Source organism: Rhineura floridana, chromosome 6 (assembly GCF_030035675.1).
Source record: "Rhineura floridana isolate rRhiFlo1 chromosome 6, rRhiFlo1.hap2, whole genome shotgun sequence".
NCBI lineage: Eukaryota > Metazoa > Chordata > Lepidosauria > Squamata > Rhineuridae > Rhineura > Rhineura floridana.
The window spans coordinates 156,846,606-156,866,554 of NC_084485.1; the positions used below are offsets into that span (position 1 = coordinate 156,846,606).

General features: G+C 41.9%; 1 protein-coding gene across 4 annotated transcripts in view; it reads right to left on the reverse strand.

Moving 5' to 3' along the window:
* Positions 1–19,949, reverse strand: part of ACBD6 (acyl-CoA binding domain containing 6) — a 197,118-nt gene that overhangs the window by 140,969 nt on the left and 36,200 nt on the right. For all 4 annotated transcript variants that reach the window (XM_061634254.1, XM_061634253.1, XM_061634255.1 and 1 more), the window contains exon 4: positions 12,041–12,123. In XM_061634254.1, the coding sequence (XP_061490238.1) occupies positions 12,041–12,123 (83 nt within the window). The remainder of the gene's footprint in view (positions 1–12,040; positions 12,124–19,949) is intronic.

Consider the following 19,949-nt stretch of genomic DNA (forward strand, 5'->3'; position numbering starts at 1 on the left):
ACAGGGACAGCTCCAATTACAAGGCAGGAGGCTGCCTCGTCACCTTCATCTTCTGTTCACCTCCATTTCTCGCTTGCCCCACCATTGCTGTCGTGCACCCCTCCTCCTGAGGAGGAGGACATTGCTGAGGTGACTTCACCACCCTACCCTTGGACACGAAGGCTATTGCGCCAGCAGTCCCACTGAGGACTGCTTGCACGCACATTCACTCCTCTCCATGCCACACTCCTCGCACAAGTAGGAGCCTGCCCACACTTAAAGGTTGTAAGGGGGCATGTGTAATTGCTGTGACAACATCTTAGCTCTGTGTAGTTGTGCCTAGTTGGGCCCTGTAGAGATGCTGAATCCTGTGTAACCTGCATCTGACTTCTGCCCAAGCCCATTGAAGTCAGACGCAGATGTGAGGGTGTGTTTTTCTTTAATACGTTTAATTTCAGTTCAGAGCGCGTCATAAATCAGCTTACAGGTTACACAGGATTCTGCATCTCTACAGGGCCCAACCTGGCAGCCCACTGATGTCAGGCCTGCTTCCGAGTGAAAGTATATAGAAATACAGCCTAATTTAAGTAGCAGTTATAAGTAACATAAATCTGCTTATAAATTATTGGACATGAGACTTTTCTGTATATATACATATTTGCACAACTCTTCTAATCATTCATTCCCTCAGTGCACCAAATCCAGACACCATCATAGAGAGGCATTCTCAGCAGCTTATCCATGTTCTTTTTCATTATGATTCAGCAAAATTTGAAAGACAGAGTGAAATCCAACTGTAAAAGTGAAACAGACACTCTTGGAGGAGCAGATTTCCCCTCTCCCCTGCAACTCCCTGTGTGCCCCCAAAATTTGCTGTGGAGGGTTGAGGAATCCTCTGGAGCAGATCTGGGGGGCAGGGGGAGAAAAGTCCCATTGCATGAGCTGAAATCCACTCACGTGATGGTGGATGTCACCCAGAGCTTAACATATAGGGCAGAGGAGAAGGGAGAACCAAGAGTCTGATAGGTCTGAAATATACTGAGGCTGGGTAGTTAATTATTACTATTAGGTACAGTGCTTTAGTGTTGTCAAAGTGTTCCACATAATTCTCTCAGTAACCCTAACAACCCCTGACACCCCACGTTGCATTTATCTATACACCGCACATTATCTTCTCCATCACACTATACCAGTTCTCTGCATTACAATATTAATAGGTATTCCAGAACTATTTTAATTGCTAAAAAGAGAATATTTGATTTAATAGTAAAATCAATCTAAGAACAGAAGTTCTCCCTTCTTTCTACCACATAACTTCCAAATACATGCACACTGTAAATCTCAAATATGAAAAAATGGAGTTGGTCCTTGAAAAATCATGATGTACGTAGTTCAAAGTCTTGGGGCTCTCTCTTCTTTACTCCTAATTTCAATAATTTAACAGTTTTCTATCACACCTCATCTCTCATGCTATCAAGACAGATAAAAATAGGTAATTTTAAAATCAAACACTCTCTGATTTAAAGCAGATATATTTTAAAACTATAGTAAATTTGCTTTAAAATAACCAAGTTTAAAACATCTTAATTTAATATAAACATGTTTAAGCCTACACTTAAAATTCTACCAATGTTTAATCTTCCAACTATGAAACAAATTAGAAAATGGTGGGGAAAATACCTACTTTTAGAGGTCACTATAAATAGGGTGCAAGGAATCATTACTATGGGCTTGATGTTGTGATTAGGGATTACAAGTAAACAGGTGATTTGTGGATGGGAAATTGCTCTTTTAAATTAGTGATCTGAATTACCTTGGTACAACCCTCAGTCTACATGGGCATCGTTTTGAACAACACCCAGAAGCCTACCAAAAATACTGGGGTGGGGAGTATAACACAATGCCCACACTTCTCCACTTCTTAACATTCAGTGCTTTTAGTAGCATAATCATTTTGATATGCTTCTTGTATCTCTCATCTTCCTGTCAGTCAATCTATGACAGCCTGCTTGATGACAAGTTTTGTAGAGAAAAAAATATTTGACATAAGAACATAAGAAGAGCCTGCTGGATCAGGCCGATGGCTCATCTAATCCAGCATCCTGTTCTCAAAGTGGGAAACTTGCAAGCAGGACCTGGGTACAAAGGGCAATGGCCAATTGACAATGGCCGTTTGCTATGCTACATTTTTGAATATATGAATCCACACATATGTATAATGTGCACCATAGCAATGGCAATCCATGCGCATTTGTACACAAAGATGATCTCTGCATCCACTTCCCAATGCAAAACACATAGCATAGCAGCCATTTTCATAGTAATATCGCCTTTTCATACTCCAACTGGGACATTTTATATAAGAATACAGAAGCTGGGATGCATTCCTACATAAAATACACGACATACAATAATATATATTTTAAGAGAGTTGGAAGAACTAATCCAAATCCTATGTTTATTCCATTACAGGATTATGGAGCTAAAACTACTTGAAGCTTAACATCTAATATTTAAAAGGTGACAAAAGAATAACATGTCAGCAAGGCACCATTCACAGAATTTTTGCCTCTGGCTCATGAGTTCATGAGCTTCATGTGACATTTAACTAGAAAGAAATGGGGCAGGATCACAGGAGCTTGGGAGGTCATATTTTTCAGTTATCTTATTAAAGTCAATTGTTACTTAAAGTGAAAGAGCATGGGCTGTATCCAATGGTGGTTTTGTGGCAATTGAAAGCACTTCATCTTGCACAAGGCAGAGTATTCACTTTTCTACTATTCCCCCTACCGCACCTTGCACTGTTCAAAAAGCTCCTGAAGGCTCCAGGACTCTGGAACAGTATGAGATATGGCATGGAGGGATGCAGTAGGTAGGAGAGATTAGTGAAAACCAGGTGGTTTGCCTTGCGCTGCTAGAGCTAAGCCACCATCAGACACAACCCAAAAGATGTCTCTCCCACTAAAGGTATTAAGCATATCAAAGCTAGAGAGATGGCATTTTCACCAATTTCTACTGCTGTGAACAGCCTCTGTTCTCTTCTTACATACAGCTGAGCATTGCATACTTCCAAGTCACATGGGAGGCCCACCTGGCAGCAACATTGTTATCATTTTGGTGCCAGGCACAGATGCTTTTGTTTTCCCGTGCATTTGGGCAGCAGCACTGATTGGATGTTTTTATTCTGCTTATGTTTTAATATTTTTATGTATTTTTACTGTATTACTGTATTTTATATTTGTAAATTATTCTTGTAAATCGCTTTGGAATATTCTCTTGTGGGAAGCAATTTATAAATTTAATAAACTAACTAACATGTACCTCTGGCATTTCAGGCCTTTCACTGTCTACAATTTCTCTGTGGGGCTGTGTAAAACCAACTGAGAATAAGTGGGCTGTGACCCATGGAAGCTTACGTCACAATAAATCTGTTACTGTTACGCTGCAGAAGGATCTTGATCACAGAGCACTAATATAGTACTGATTTCAACATGAATTTATCTCCAGCAGTATCCTTGGCTTAATTGTTTCAACTGTTTTAATTGTTAAATTTTATATTCTATTTTTTATGAATTTTTTATCTTGAATTTTTTCTTGCTGGTCTATGTACCGTAATAAACATTCATTCATTCATTGTTACTGTTTCTGTTGTTTTTGCTAATCAAATCTCTCTTTCTCTGGTGGATGCTAAGATTGTTTCTGGACAGAAGGACAGTCAGATAGATGACACCGAGTCGGAGCCAATCTTGCCATTTTTTAGTTTGAAAACTACAATGCCCAAGAATACTGTTGCTGTCTACTACTCTGAACTAGATAGCTGGAAATTCAGAAGTGTGATCACCTTTTTGTAATCAGACCACTGGATGACAAAAGCCCAGACAATTGGGTGGAAGGAACCATCAGGAGTGTTTAGAGGACCGCTTTATGTGGTTCATAGTTAATGCCACCTAATTTTAACTACTGGTACAGTCTGTTATTGCACATTTGCTAGAAATTTCCAAAAATAATTGCTCTCCGGTAATATTGCTCTCTGGTAATATCTGGGCATCTTGTTCAAGCTGGAGTTGTCTACCTGGCTCTTTGCCACAAAGGGTCGGATCAGCTTCAATTTTTTTATTCTTCAGATGTTGACATGCAGCTTGAAGTGGGTACAACTACATGCAGTTTAGATCATGCCTTTTGTGGAATCCTAAGGAATGGGGCAAACTCTAAAGGCAGTTCAACCGCTTTATTCTATGCCCTGCCAAGTTCAAACTCACAGAGCAAGGCAGAAGAGTGCTCTGCATTCTGCTGTCCATTTCTGTGCTGTTAACCCCCCCCCCCCCGCCTCACAATGGATGCCCTCTCAGGGCCCAAAGGACTGCTGCCTAAAAGCATTAGATTAAGACTGGTGGGTTGTGTGCGGGGGGACAGGGAGGAGAATTAATTTCTCTATTATGGAAATATGGATATAGATTCTGCAAAAGAAGACAGTTGCCTCACACATACAATCCCCTCAAGAAAACATATTTTGCTATGGATGACCTCTCCTATTACTGCCTAGACTGGAAATCTTCCAGTTTGAAGAAAAATCACCAAGCACATGATTGCAGAACAACTCTTTCCATTCCAATCCTTCATCCTTCATCCACCCATTTGAATCTGGCTTTCAGTCTTGGCTTTGACAGGTCATAGATGTGGACTAGGGACATTATGTTCTTTCTAAAATTATCAGTAGTTGCTCCTCCTCCTCTATTTTTCAACTTTTATACTACAACTTCAGGAAAATAAATACAATAAAGTTGCATTAGATATTATTAGAACAAAGATATTAATGGTTCCACGTACACTATTACACTCTTTAAAATATTTCAGAATGTGGATCATACACAACAAATCACCTTCCTTTAATATTCACACTAACCTCGTTATTATTTTTCAGAACATTTCCATTTGTTTTAAATCTTTAAATGCATCCATATTTAAAGGGTTATCTATCAATCCTCCCCTATACTCAACAAAGCATGTAAGTGGTGTCTAAGTAAATAACCTGAGACATTTGTGAGACCATTCAAAACTTTAACCTAATATCTCAGTTTTAAAAAGGACTGTTTCTGTTGTCCACCTTTCCTGTTATAAGAAGTTGCACATCAAGTTTCCATGGTGAATTTTGGGACACAAATAGTACAAGGAATTTTGGTTTTGGCATGGTACCCTAACAGGAAATACAAGTATTAGACCCAGTGCCTACAGGAGGAAGGGCACCACCATCGTCCCGGGAAGGAGAGCTGTTTGCTGCTGCCTGCCTGCTGTTGCTCAGCTACCACCACCACCACCCTCTCCCTGTTGGACTTCTGCTCGGCAGGTGTCATGCCTTGCAGGACCAGGCCCCAGGTAGCCAGCTGTGGCTGATTCCTTCCACCTGTCCCTTCTCTGGAGGGGATACATGAGCTGGCTGGCTGTGGCGGCTCCTGCTCTGTCTGCCTTTTTGTGAGTCTTGAGTCATGTGCCTGGGAGAGAGGAGTCAGAGACAAGTGGGGAGACTTGAGGGGGCCCCAATTAGTGTAGTGATGGGTAGAGGGAAATATGGCGTGTGAGGAGGACTTGCCAGGTAAGGGGAACATGGCCAGGGCAGTTAACGGGTGTGCCTTGTTCTGGTCCTCCCCACACCTGCAGGTTTGTTGGTTGCCCTATCAGCCAGCTCTCAGACCTCCGGAACTGCTCCTAAACGCCAGATTGGTATATAATAGGATCTCCCTTATTCATGATTTAATGGTGGATGAGGCAGCCGATCTGGCATGTATAACTGAGACCTGAGTGGGTGAGCAGGGAGGAGTCAGTCTCTCTCAGCTATGACCTCCAGGGTACCTGGTTCAGATCAAGGTAGACCTCAGGGTCGGGGAGGGGGGTTGCTGTGGTCTATAGGAGCTCCATCTCCCTTTGCAAGCACCTTGTCCATGTGACTACTGGTGTGGAGTGTTTGCACCTTGTGTTGGGTCAGCAGGACAGACTGGGGATTCTGTTGGTGTACTGCCCACCCTGCTGCCCAACAGACTCCCTAGCTGAGCTGACGGAGGTGGTCTCTGGTGTACTGTTGGTTCTGGGGGATGTCAACATCCATGCCGAGGCCACCTTATCCGGGGCAGCTCAGGATTTCATGGTCTCCATGACAACCATGGGACTGTCCCAATATGCCATTGGCCCAACACATGTAGCAGGGCATACTCTAGATTTGGTTTTTGCAACTGGACATGGAGTGAGTGATCTGAATGTGGAGGGGCTTACATCAGTTCCTCTGTCATGGACAGATCACTGCTTGCTGAAGTTTAGACTTACAGTGGCTTTTGCCCTCTGTAAGGGTGGGGGACCTATAAAACTGGTCCCCCCCCAGAGACTAATGGATCCGGATGATTTCCAAAGGGCTCTGAGGAGTTCTCCGGCTGATAGGGCTGGCGCTCCCGTCGAAATCCTGGTTGAACTGTGGAATACAGAAATGACCCGGGCGGTTGACATGATTGCTCCTGAGTGCCCTCTCCTGTGTAGAGCTCGTACGGCTCCATGGTATACCCCAGAGCTGAGAGCAATGAAACAATATAGGAGACGGCATGAGTGCAGATGGAGGCGAACTCCTAGTGGATGCAATTATACACTGGTAAGTGCCTATGGTAAGCTGTATTTAGGGGCAGTGAGGGCAGCAAAAAAACAATATTTTGCTGCCACTATCAAATCATCAATCTGCTGCCCAGCGGAGCTCTTCAGAATTGTCTAGGGACTATTACACTCTAGCCCAAGGGACATGGTAGAACCATCTGAGGCCCACTGTAATGAATTTGCTAGGCACTTCCAGGATAAAACCTCTAGCATCCGCCAGGACTTAAACTCCAGTGTTATAGCAGGTGAATAAAGAAGTAAACAGAGCACAGCCTTGTCTCGATTTCTTGGATGAGTTTGTTGGTACAGCTTGAGGACGTTGACAAGGTGCTTGGACAGGTTCGTGCAACACTTCTGTGCTGGATCCTTGCTCTTCTTGGCTAATAAAAGCTAGCAGGGATGGAACAGCCGGCTGGGCCAGGGAAGTGATTAATGCCTCTCTGCGAGAGGCGGTGGTCCCTGGCTGCCTGAAAGAGGTGGTACTGAGACCACTCGTAAAGAGACCCTCCCTGGACCCAGAAAATCTTAATAACTATAGGCCGGTAGCAAATGTTCCATTCCTGGGCAATATCCTTGAACAAGTGGTGGCAGGCCAGCTCCAGACACTCTTGGACAAGACAGATTATCTGGACAAGTGTCGGGGCATACTCTAGATCTTATTTTTGCTACTGGACATGGAGATGGTGATCTGGATGTGGGGAGTTTTACATCTCTCCCTTTGTCATGGACAGATCACCGCTTGTTGAAGTTCAGACTTACAGCGGCCTTTCCCCTCTGCAAGGGTGGGGGACCTATTAAATTGGTCTGCCCCCGGAGACTAATGAATCCTGAAGGTTTTCAAAGGGCTCTGGGGGATTTTCCGGCTGATAAGACTGGCGCTCCTGTCGAAGCCCTGGTTGAAATGTGCAATGCGGAGATGACCCGGGCTGTTGACACAATTGCTCCTGCGCGTCCTCTCCTGTGTAGAGCTCATACAGCTCCATGGTACACCCCAGAGCTGAGAGCGATGAAACAAGATAGGAGGCGGCTTGAGCGGAGGTGGAGGCAAACTCCTGACGGATGCAATTATGCACTGGTAAGTGCCTCTACTAAGTTGTACTTAGGAGCGGTGAGGGTGGCGAAAAAACAATATTTTGCTGCTACTATTAAGTCATCTCTTTGCCCACCAGCGGAGCTCTTTAGAGTTGTCCGAGGGCTACTTCATTCTGGCCCTAAGGACTCGATAATGTCATTGGTAGCCCACTGTAATGAGTTTGCTGGGCACTTCTAGAATAAGATCTTATGCATCTGTCGGGACTTAAGACTCCCAGTTTACAGCAGTTGATGCGAATGAGGTGTCCGGAGCACAGCCTTGTCATGTTTTATTGGATGAGTTTCAGTTGGTTCAGCTCGAGGACGTGGACAAGGTACTTGGACAGGTACGTGCAACCACTTCTGCTCTAGATCCTTGCCCTTCTTGGCTAATAAAAACTAGCAGGGATGGAACAGCCGGCTGGGCCAGGGAAGTGATAAATGCCTCTTTACGAGAGGGAGTGGTCCCTGACCGTCTGAAAGAGGCGGTAGTGGGACCACTCCTGAAAAAATCCTCCTTGGACCCTGAAAACCTTAACAACTATAGACCAGTCGCGAATGTTCCATTCCTGGGCAAGATCCTGGAACGAGTGGTTGCTGGCCAGCTCCAGGCGCTATTGGATGAAACCGATTATCTAGATCCATTTCAATCGGGTTTTAGGCCCGGTTTCGGCACTGAGACAGCCTTGGTCGCCCTGTATGATGACCTATGTCGGGAGAGGGACAGAGGGAGTGTTACTCTGTTGATTCTCCTTGATCTCTCAGTGGCTTTTGATACCATCGACCATGGTATCCTTCTGGAGAGGCTCGTGGAGTTGGGAGTTGGAGGTACAGCTTGGCAGTGGTTCCGCTCCTACTTGGCGGGTCGTCTCCAGAAGGTAGTGCTTGGGGAACATTGCTCGACACCGTGGGCTCTCCAATGTGGGGTCCCGCAGGGGTCAGTTCTGTCTCCCATGCTTTTTAACATCTACATGAAGCCGCTGGGTGCGGTCATCAGGAGTTTTGGAGTGCGTTGCCATCAGTACGCTGATGACACGCAACTCTACTTCTCCTTTTCATCATCTTCAGGTGAGGCTGTTAATGTGCTGAACCGTTGCCTGGCTGCAATAATGGACTGGATGAGAGCTAACAAACTGAGGCTCAATCCTGACAAGACTGAGATGCTGTTGGTGGGAGGTTTCTCTGATCAGATGGTGGATATTCACCCTGTTCTGGATGGGGTTACACTCCCCCTGAAGGAGCGGGTTCGCAGTCTGGGATTTTTTTAGATCCTTCCCTGTCACTTGAGGCTCAAGTAGTCTCGGTGGCACGGAATGCGTTCTACCAACTTCGGTTGGTAGCCCAGCTACGTCCCTATCTGGACAGGGAGGACCTCACCTCAGTTGTCCATGCTCTGGTAACCTCTCGATTGGATTACTGCAATGCGCTCTACGTAGGGCTGCCTTTGAAGACGGTTCGGAAGCTACAGCTTGTGCAGAATGCGGCGGCCAGACTGATAACGAGGACCAAGCGGTCTCATCATATAACACCTGTTCTGGCCCGCTTGCTCTGGCTACCAATATGCTTCCGGGCCAGATTTAAAGTGCTGGTTTTAACCTATACAGCCTTATACGGTGCGGGACCGCAATACCTGCTGGAACGCCTCTCCCGATATGAACCTGCCCGTACACTACGTTCAACATCGAAGGCCCTTCTCTGAGTTCCGACTCATAGGGAAGCTCGGAGGACGATAACAAGAACTAGGGCCTTCTCAGTGGTGGCCCCCGAACTGTGGAATAGTCTTCCCGATGAGGTGCGCTTGGCGCCGACATTGTTATCTTTTCGGCGCCAAGTTAAAACCTTCCTCTTTTCTCATGCATTTTAGTTCTTTAGTTTTTTAGTTTTAAATATGTTGTAATTGATCTTAGATTTGTGGATTTTTATATACATGTCCCTTGCACTGATTTATTGGATTTTATTGTGTATATTTATGTTTTTCTGTTGTACACCGCCCAGAGAGCTATGCTAGTCGGGCGGTATAGAAATTCAACAAATAATAAATAAAAATAATAATATCCATTTCAGTCAGGTTTCAGGCCTGGTTTTGGCACGGAAACAGCCTTGGTCGCCCTGTATGATGACCTCTGTCAGGAGAGAGACAGGGGGAGTGTGACTCTGTTGATTCTTCTTGATCTCTCAGCGGCTTTCGATACCATCGACCATGGTATCCTTCTGGGAGACTGGCTGAGTTGGGAGTGGCAGGGACTGCATTGCGGTGGTTCCGCTCCTACTTGGCGGGTTGGCTCCAGAAGGTGGTACTTGGGGAACATTGCTCGGCACCCTGGACTCTCCATATGGGGTTCCACAGGGGTCAGTTCTGTCCCCCATGCTGTTCAACATCTATCGTTGGGTTCGGTCATCCGGAGCTTTAGAGTGCATTGCCATCAGTATGCTGATGACACGCAGCTCTATTTCTCCTTTAATCTTCTTCAGGTGAGGCTGTCAATGTGCTGAACCGGTGCCTGGCTGCGACAATGGACTGGATGAGGGCTAATAAACTGAGGCTCAATCCAGACAAGACTGAGATGCTGCTAGTGGGTGGTTCTTCTGACCGGATGGTGGATGTCCAACCTGTCCTGGATGGGGTTGCACTCCCCATGAAGGAGCAGGTTCATAGCTTGGGGGTTCTCCTAGAACCATCTCTGTCACTTGAGGCTCAGGTAGCCTAGGTGGCATGGAGTGCTTTCTACCAACTTCGGCTGGTGGCCCAACTACGTCCCTATCTGGACAGGGATAACCTGGCTTAAGTTGTCCATGCTCTGGTAACCTCTAAATTAGATTACTGCAATGCACTCTACGTGGGGCTGCCTTTGAAGACGGTTCGGAAACTGCAGCTTGTGCAAAATGCAGCACCCAGATTGGTAACAGGGACCAGATGGTCCGAACATATAAAACAGATTCTAGCCCGCTTGCACTAGCTGCCTGTATGTTTCTGAGCTTGATTCAAGGTGCTGGTTTTAACCTATAAAGCCTCACACGGCTTGGGACCACAATACCTGATGGAAAGCTTCTCCCAATACGAACCCACCCGAACACTACGCTCAACATCAAAGGCCCTCCTCTGGCTGCCTACTCAGAGGGAAGCTCAACAAGGGAGAGGGCCTTCTCAGTGGTGGCCCCCAAATTATGGAATGATGTTTCTGACACGGTGTGGCTGGCGCCCACACCGTTATCTTTTCGGCGCCAGGTCAAGACTTTCCTCTTCTCCTAGGCATTTTAGCATGTGTTTTATATTGTTTTAAATTGTGTTTTAAATTGTTTTTAAAAGATGTGTTTTTAAATTTGTATATGTGTTTTTAATGTTTTTAGTTATTGTAAACCGCCCAGAGAGCTTCGGCTATGGGGCGGTATATAGATACAATAAATAAATAAATATTAAAGATAGCTCTTCCTTAACAAACAGATTTTGTTCCATGACCTCCAAGCTCCTTTAATAACTTCCAAAAGCACCTATATTGAGATTTTTACAATATGCATTTTTAAATTGATGGATCAGTAAATCAGTTTAACCTGTTAAAAAAAAGCCTTAAGGTAGTTGACTATCCTGATTTTGCCTTTTCTAGTTCAAAATTACAAAATTATTCAACAGAAGAACTATCTCTATTCTGTGTGCTTGCAATACTGATATTTTTACAAGAATTTTAAATTTTCTGGCTTGCCTTAATTTAACCACAATTTTCATATTGCATCATCTTACATTTCCCAGTTTATTTCCTTTTATCTTTTTATTTCAAAAACTGACCTCAGTTAGTAACCCTACATTTGGATTGTAATTTTTAACATATATGTTACTTTTATTCTTTCTGACCAGCAATGTTTTAATAGATGCATCTTTATCCATAAACTTTAAAACAACACTTCTGTTAAATAAGATTACAGCACAATCCTGTGTGTGTTCACTCAGAACTAAATCCAACTCTATTCCGTGGGAATTACTCTCTGCTGGAACTTTAGCTTTGTAGAATTCAGATGTAAAATATGTTTTGAATACAGTTTATAAATGAAAGAAAAGTCTCAATGTGAACCTTATTACAGTACCTACCCAATATTTTACAGAGAAATAACACAAAGTGGTTTTGATAAGTATTAAAAAATTGAACAGTGAGTGAAACACAGGACACTCACCCTCCACAAACATTTCACACTAGGGAAAAATTAGTACCTGGCAACAATACAGACAGCTATTGATTTAAACAATTATGGGCCTAGAAAGTTCTTTCCTGTCATTTATTATCAGGTTGGTGAAGCACTACCATGTTTGTTGATATTCTAAACAAATACTGAATAAAAATGAAGCCATAAAAATATTGCTGAGATTCACCTGATGGTTTCTTCTTGATATAGTGAGCTGACAACTGGTCCTCCAAGCCCAGCTTTTCCCTCCTTTCCTTTCTTTTCTGCTATCTGAAAGAACAAACATTAAAATATAAATTTTTCCACCTTTTATTTCTGACACTATACAAGTCTTGCCACAAGAGTGATCTTCTGGAGTCATTCATGTACCTCATTCTCTCCACATTCCACAGCTGTCACACAAAGACTATAAGAACACTGCGCAGCTACTATTTCATTAAGGAGGATGGGGAAAGAGAGGGAAGACGCAGTGAAGTTCTGTGCATATTCAAATAGAAATTATTTGAACGCTAAGTGGGAATATCTTCCCCAAACAGGAAATGATTTGTTGTTACACTCACTTCACTACCTAGCACCTTAAGCCAGCAGAGATCCAGCAGAGCTTTAATGGGCCTCATCACTGCTAATTTTCAGATGACTCTTGAAGACCTTTTTATGTTTGCAGGCCTATTCAGTTTAAACTTTTTGGAGGCAAGTCAGTCATTTTTAGGTTTATTTTTCATTGTTTTTATAGTATTTTATGTTTTACTGCATGTTTTGTTGTACACAGCCTTGATATTTAGCCTGAGTGGGCAGTCTAAATAAATAAATAAAATCAAAATTAACAGCCCTTGCTGATAGCAAAAGAAACAAGGATTTTAGCCACATTCCCCAATTAGCTACTTCAAGAAAATCAAGACACTGTGCTGTTCCTGCAATCAGTTTTTTTTATTATTGATTTTTATAACATATTTAGCAAAGAAAGAAAAAAAGAAAGAAAAACAGAGAAGGGAGAAGGGAGAAAAAAGGGAAGACCTCATCAGCTAACATTAAAAATACAATAAATCCATCTTAATTTAAACATATAAATTGATATATGCCAGCCAAATGTCCAATTAGGTATCTATACTAAGTTGACATTTATAAGAAATGTGTTCAAATATAGCAAGGGCAGTAAGGTCTCAGACCATTGTGTAATAGATGGTGCGTGTTTATCCTTCCAGGCTCAAAGTCTCAGCAAACACAGAAGCTCACAAAATCCACTTTTGTTGTCCTGCCATTAATCCCCATACTACAGGGATATAATTTAAAAGCATATATAGACATCTGCAAATATCAAGGAATTCAAAACTGATATTGACAACAACTTCAGACCAAACAAAATATATCACTGGACATGCCCACATCATATGCCTCAATGAGGCATTCCCAGCATTACACCTCCAGCATCTATCAGTATTAGAAGTCTTCCAGTAAAGACATGGTGGAGTCCAATATACCCAAAAAATCAATTTTTGCTGGACCAATCTCAATTTTAAATCTTAGGAAATGTTCTATATAGATTCTAAAGCAATTTCCCATTGTTTAGATTGTATAGCTGTGTTCCTGGAGCTAGTTCTAGCATCCACCCTTCTCTCATACCTGCAATAAGAACTGGTATATCGTTTGATTCCTTACCTAGAAGTAAAATGGAGTCAGGAGTTCCAGATGCATTTCTCCCATCATTCAGATTTATAAAGCCCCAAATTGTATAAAGCAACTGAAGAAAGGACAAGTTACCAGTTTGTTATTAGACAGGAGATTGCCTACTACATCAGTCCTGTCTGCTCTGACCGGCCACAGCTCTCCAGCAAAAGTCTTTCCAGAGTTCTACCCAATACTTTTAACTTGAGATGCCAGACACAACCTGGGACCTTCTGCATGCAAACCATGTGCTCTGCCACTGAACTATCCCCATCCCCTTGCATTGTATAGTAATTTTCCTTCTCAAAAATTTAGTATACAAGATATCCCAGAAGAAACATTGTAATGGCATCTGGTTTCCACGTGCAATGGCTGCCTAGAGGATATGTCTCAGCTCCCTGTTTTGATTTGACCCTCACTGTGTCCTGTCTCACTTGTTCCTGTTCTGCTTTGTGCATTTGATTTCTTGGCCTGAGAAAATGGTTCCTTCCTAAAGACTTATGGGTAAGATCTTGTTGCTGGGAAGATGCCTGCTCTCATTAAAAAGAAGTAATCTCATGCTGGAGACAGCTGGAAAGAGTGGTGCTTCAAGTCAGAGCTGGGGCCCACTAACAGATGCTTAGTTAGCCATGGGAACACAGACACACACCATGGCAGAGGAAAGCATTGGAAAGGTCTCTCATAGAAGCCTTCTTATTGGGTCTTAGGCTTCATCTCAGTTGCTATGCTTTGTACTATAAAGCTAGCCTGTTTCTTGTCTTAGTGCCCTACACTCTTCCTAATACCTTGCATAATGTGTTCCTTTGTTCCTGGTGGAGTCAATGCTTCTATGTTCTGTTAGTATGTATTAGAATTAGGATAGTTAGCTTATTTGTTTTCATTTTGTTTTAGAACTCCAAAATATATTACTTTGGTGTTTTCTAACTGCATTTCTTATGTGTGGTCTGGTGATCTTTTTATGCTGCTAATTGTTTTTAACAAAGCTACCTCATATTTACTGGTGTGTGTTCTTTTAGGTTAAACCTTGGTACTAAATCCAGTACTTTGACTGTTTTGGTTTAGTGCTTCTGAGTAACCTGTTTGCTTGGGCCCCCAGAAAATAGAAAGTCTGGTTTTTAGCTCTTGCTCTCCTTGGAATCCTAGGGACATCCAGAATTAAAGGCTTGGGAGTCTCCTGGCCCAGGCTGCAGGACATAAGGAGTGATGGCAGCATGCTACCTTGCGGGGTTGGTGTCATCAATATGCAGATTATATTTCGCTCTAACTCTTTGTTCCATCTACTCATTCTATGGACGTCTGGGAACAAATTTCTGAACTGGTGCCTGGAGGCAGTACTGGGATGGATGAGGGTGAACACACTGACACTTTATCCAGATAAGACACAGGTGTAATGGGTGAGAAAACTGACTACTCTGGATGGAAGTTTACTACAATTGGACTTAAGACAGGTTTGCACTCCCCCGAAAGATAAAATTTGAAGCTTAGGACTGCTTCTGGATGTAGCACTAACTGAGGAGGCTCAGGTGATGGTTGTGGTCTGGGGCACTTTTTATCAGCTTCAGCTCCAGCTACGCCCCTATCGAAAGAAAATGGACTGTGCCTCAGTTATCTCTACACTAGTGCAGTGGTGGCACCAGGAAATAATTGGGGGGGGGGGTTTATAGAAGAGGCAACTATGTTTTTAGGAGGGCAAGTTGTTTTAGGGGCTGCTTGCTCCCCTTGCCCCCTCGTGGCGCCCCTGAAATAGTGACATCCAGACTAGACTACTGCAATGTGCTGCATGTGGAACTTCTTTCAAAAATGGTCCAGAAATTTCAACTGATCAAAATGCAGGCACTCAGCTATTGATTGGAGCCAGGTGGTCAGAACATATTACATCTAAACACCAGATGGTGTATAAGTCACTGGGAGAAGACAAGAGAACAAAGGAGACTAGAAAGGCCTAGTTTTGCATTCTGCTGAAGGAATGCACTGAGAAAGTTCTACATGATGCAACTATTTCAGCAGTCAAGAAGGAAATGAGGAGGAGCGTGGAGATCCCACCCCTTTTGAGCACAAGCCTTGGAGAAGGGGGTGGGCCTCCAACCAAGACTTTTACTGTCTCATTCTAGGTTTTCCTCTGCAAAGGTGCACCATCCGCATGTGGGACTGCACAGAGACCATAAAGAAGAATTTGCAAATAGACCTTTCCCCTCTTCCCTAAGACAGGAATCTCCAGACATCAATTCTCACACAAGATTATGCAAATTAAGGCCATTTTATGTGTCACAAAGGTCTACCAGAGGGATCACGTAGAAAAAATACCGACAGGCCTGTAAAGTAAGGAAAACACAGTGCACTCTACACAAGTCCTGCCCTGGGCTCCTACTGGGAAGAAGGGCGGGATATAAATAAAATAATAAATAAATAAGTCAGTCAGTCATCAACAAAAAATACAAGGAATGTTATTACCCAATCTGACTAGGGCAAATTTCCTTCCTGACTTCATGATAATCAACCAAATAATGTCAAGGAAAATCCATTCATAAAAATCTTCACAACAGTGTTATTATGGTACAAGTAGAAGCAACCCAATATACTGTCTCTTGTTACAGGTGTCTCTCATGTCTGTGAGGAACAGCAGAGAACCTGGAATTTCATATACAGCAATGGATGCATATATAACCCAAAGTTTATGAACATAGCCTGAATTACTCTGATGGCAGGTCAAGCCCAGCCGACAATCACTGCTTCTGTGTGACACTGATTCAGTGAGCTCATTTACTAAGATTGTAGGACCTTTTCCTTGTTTGATTTTCTTGTTCAGCTATGAATATGACAGCAACCCATATGCGGTACAAAATGTTTAATAACAAATTTGTTCATCTCAGCAAAAATTGTATGGGTGCTTAAATGAAAAAATCCACAGTCTCTGACCACTTGGGAATGCTGCTGAGGTGCTTAGATCTCACAGAGATGGACTAAATAATGGATACGATGCACAGAGAAAGTGGCAATATCTATAATACTATCTTTGCCAATAAATGGGTGTGTTTTGAAAATTACTAGAATTAACACTATGTTTATAAACTTATTCATGTAATATATACACTGTACATATTGTCAGTATTTCTTATTTTCTGAGATTATCAAGCAGATAAAACTATGGTTTAAAGAAAATAAAGCCAATGCAGAATATCAGTTACAGCAGGAATTGCTATCAAATTATTTTAGAGGTTGCTGCCACGGCTTTGAAAAAAAAGAAAAAGATATATTTGTGGGACATCAGGACAAAAAAAAAAATATTCCAGTGCAACTTTTGAAACCTTGTGACAAATTGAACTGTCCAACTATTTTACTTTTGACTACAGTCAAAGATAACAGATTTACTTTGGAAAAAATTGGTTTAGAGTTTTCATAGAGGAAATAAAGTTATTGTACAAACACAGGATTGGAACATGCCTTTTCAGTATCTGCAGACCAGATATTTTTGATTTAGGAATTAAACAGAGCTGACTTCCGGGAAGGGTGACTTAGCCTGTGCCTGCTTTTGAGACGGGCTCCTGCCTCAAAAGAAGCTTATTCAGATATATCAGTCAGTTTTTTCTTTTTTTTTTGACTGATTAAACTTCTCCCGGGTAGGGAGAAACGAAGAGATTAACCTCAAAGCCTATTTTTGTTGGGACGACCAGATCTCATTAATTTATGGGACGAGGTCCAGCCGACGAAGGTGGGACGGATTTCCAACAGCAAGCTCTATCTGTTAAAGCGAACGTTCATCTTATCTTCTAAGAGAGAACGCACTAACAGGCAAGCACCCTTCTTTCTATATTTTTCTTTTACTTGACTTAAATTGTTGCTGTTTAAAAGAGATTTGCCAGATTGATCGGTTTTTGACATCTCACTGGGGAGCCGTAACTTCTCTCTGCTACGCACTAATTAATAGCTTATCTCTGTTTTTGTTGCAAAAAGCTGTCCTGGATTTGCATTCTAAAGATACACACAGAAGAGGGATTTCTATTCCAGATTTTTATTTTGAAAAATATTATACTGTTTTGAGACTACTCTCTTTTTGGTCTATTTTATTTTGACGAATCTGTTTCTTGACGATTGCCATTAATTGCTTCGATCCTGGGAACTGCATTTTGTTTACTTAACTATTGGAGAGATAAGGCTGTCTGCTCTGTTTATACTGTGATGTCACCAAGTTTGGAGTATTAACCCAATTGTTGCTGAAATAAGAAGTGGTTTTCCTATATTTTTCTTTTAAAATGGCAATTAAGAAAGTGGCTGAGAATCTGGAAATAACTATGTTTCAGAGAATAATGGATGAGATTGAGATAACGAAAACTGAATTGAGTAAAATGAAGCAGGAGATTAAAGATATAAGGGTCCCTGTGAGAGAGGTGACCCTGGAAGGGGTCCCTGTGAGAGAGGAGACCCCGGAGATTGGAACAGGGGTCCCTGTGAGAGAGGAGACCCTGGAGACTGGAATAGGGGTCCCTGTGAGAGAGGAGATCCCGGAGATTGGAACAAACGTGGAACAGGAACAAGATTTGGAGTCTATGGACTTTAGAAATAAAATCTATTGTTTGGAACTCAATGTTATCTCTGAAGAAATTAATGAAGATTCTAGAGATAAAGTTATCAATGGCATGGATTATCTTCTGGACTGGAATGATGTGATGGAGCCCAATATAGAGAAAATCTATGGAATTAACTGCAGCCATGTGACAATGGAAAAACTTTTAAGAGATGACCCAGTGTATTTTGAAAAAAAGAACAGAGATATGATTTTACAGCAGTATTTCAGCAACTTATTCAGAATGGATGGCAAGAAAATATTTGGGATAGAGGTAATTCCCATCAGACTCTTATTATATGACTATGGCTTTGACAGCAAGATTATTATGGAATACTGATAATGGAAGATTGGATATTGAAATTACTGGACTTAACAAGACTACTGAAGATGGAAGATGGAAAATGGAACTAATAGAGATAATAGAACAATGGCTACTGAAATTACTGAACCTAACAGATTCTGATGTGATGGATTAATTGAAATGTTTATTTTGACTATGGTTATGACAATAAGATTATCATAATTAGTAATGAGATGGATTAATCGATATGCTTATCTGGAAAAAAAAATTGATAGATATATTTCTTAAAGAATTGAAACCTCTCTTTGACTTTTTGTGGAAAGAATAAAGTAATGTTTATGAGATTTGATGATTAAGTAAGATAACTACTGGAGGAAAGTGATTTTATAATATGACTTAAGAGACAGGATTGCTATATATTATAGACTTATAACTGATTTGATCTTTGACAAATGGGAAGTCAATATTTTACTCTTTATTTTTTATTTTTTTTTTTTTTTCTCTTTTCTTTTTTTCTTTTTGTTTAACTATTTTTGATTTTGTTTTTTGTCTTTGAATGTTTTATGATTTTGTCTTGTATGTTTTATGAAAATCTGAATAAAAATTATTGAAAAAAAAAAAAGGAATTAAACAGAGCTCAGACCAGGAAACTGACAATAACACGGTTTGCACATAACACTAAGCCAAACCATGGCTTACTAAGAATGAGCAAATGTTCTGATTCCAAAGTGAAGATTGCAGCCCCTGCACTCCTCCCCTGGTGCTGGTGCTGCCATGCTAGCCTAGGCTAAGTCATGGTTTGTCTCAGCATTATGTTTGAACCCAGGCTTACCTTTTGTCTACCCCAGGAAACCGCAAGAAGTAAATTAAGAACAAACCTTGATTACAGCTCATGGTTTGTCTTGAGTGAGATAAACCACATATCCATGTTTTCTTTATGTATTATTTGATTTATATCTGCCCTTCCTCCCAGTAGGAGCCCAGGGCGGCAAACGAAAGCACTAAAAACACTTTAAAACATCATAAAAACAGACTTTAAAATACATTAAAACAAAACATCTTTAAAAACATGTTTTTAAAAAAGCTTTGAAGACATCTGAAAAAAAGAAAAAGGCTAAAAACATATTTAAAAAGGTTTAAAAACATATTAAAAGCAATTCCATAACAGATGCAGATTGGGATAAGGTCTCAACCTAAAAGGCTTGTTGAAAGAGGAAGGTCTTCAATAGGCGCTGAAAAGATAACAGAGATGCCGCCTGTCTAATATTTAAGGGCAGGAAATTCCACAGGCTAGGTGCCACCATGCTACAGGTTTGTTTCCTATGTTGTGCGGAACTGACCTCCTGATAAGATGGTATCTGCAGGAGGCCCTCACGGGCAGAGCGCAGTGACTGACTGGGTATATAAGGGATAAGATGGTCTTTCAGGTGTTCTGGTCCCGAACTGTATAGGGCTTTGTACACCAAAACTAGGACCTTGAACTTGGCCCGGTAGCGAATAGGCAACCAGTGCAGTTCTTTCAGCAGTGGGGTGACATGTTGGTGATACCCTGCCCCAGTGAGCAGTCTC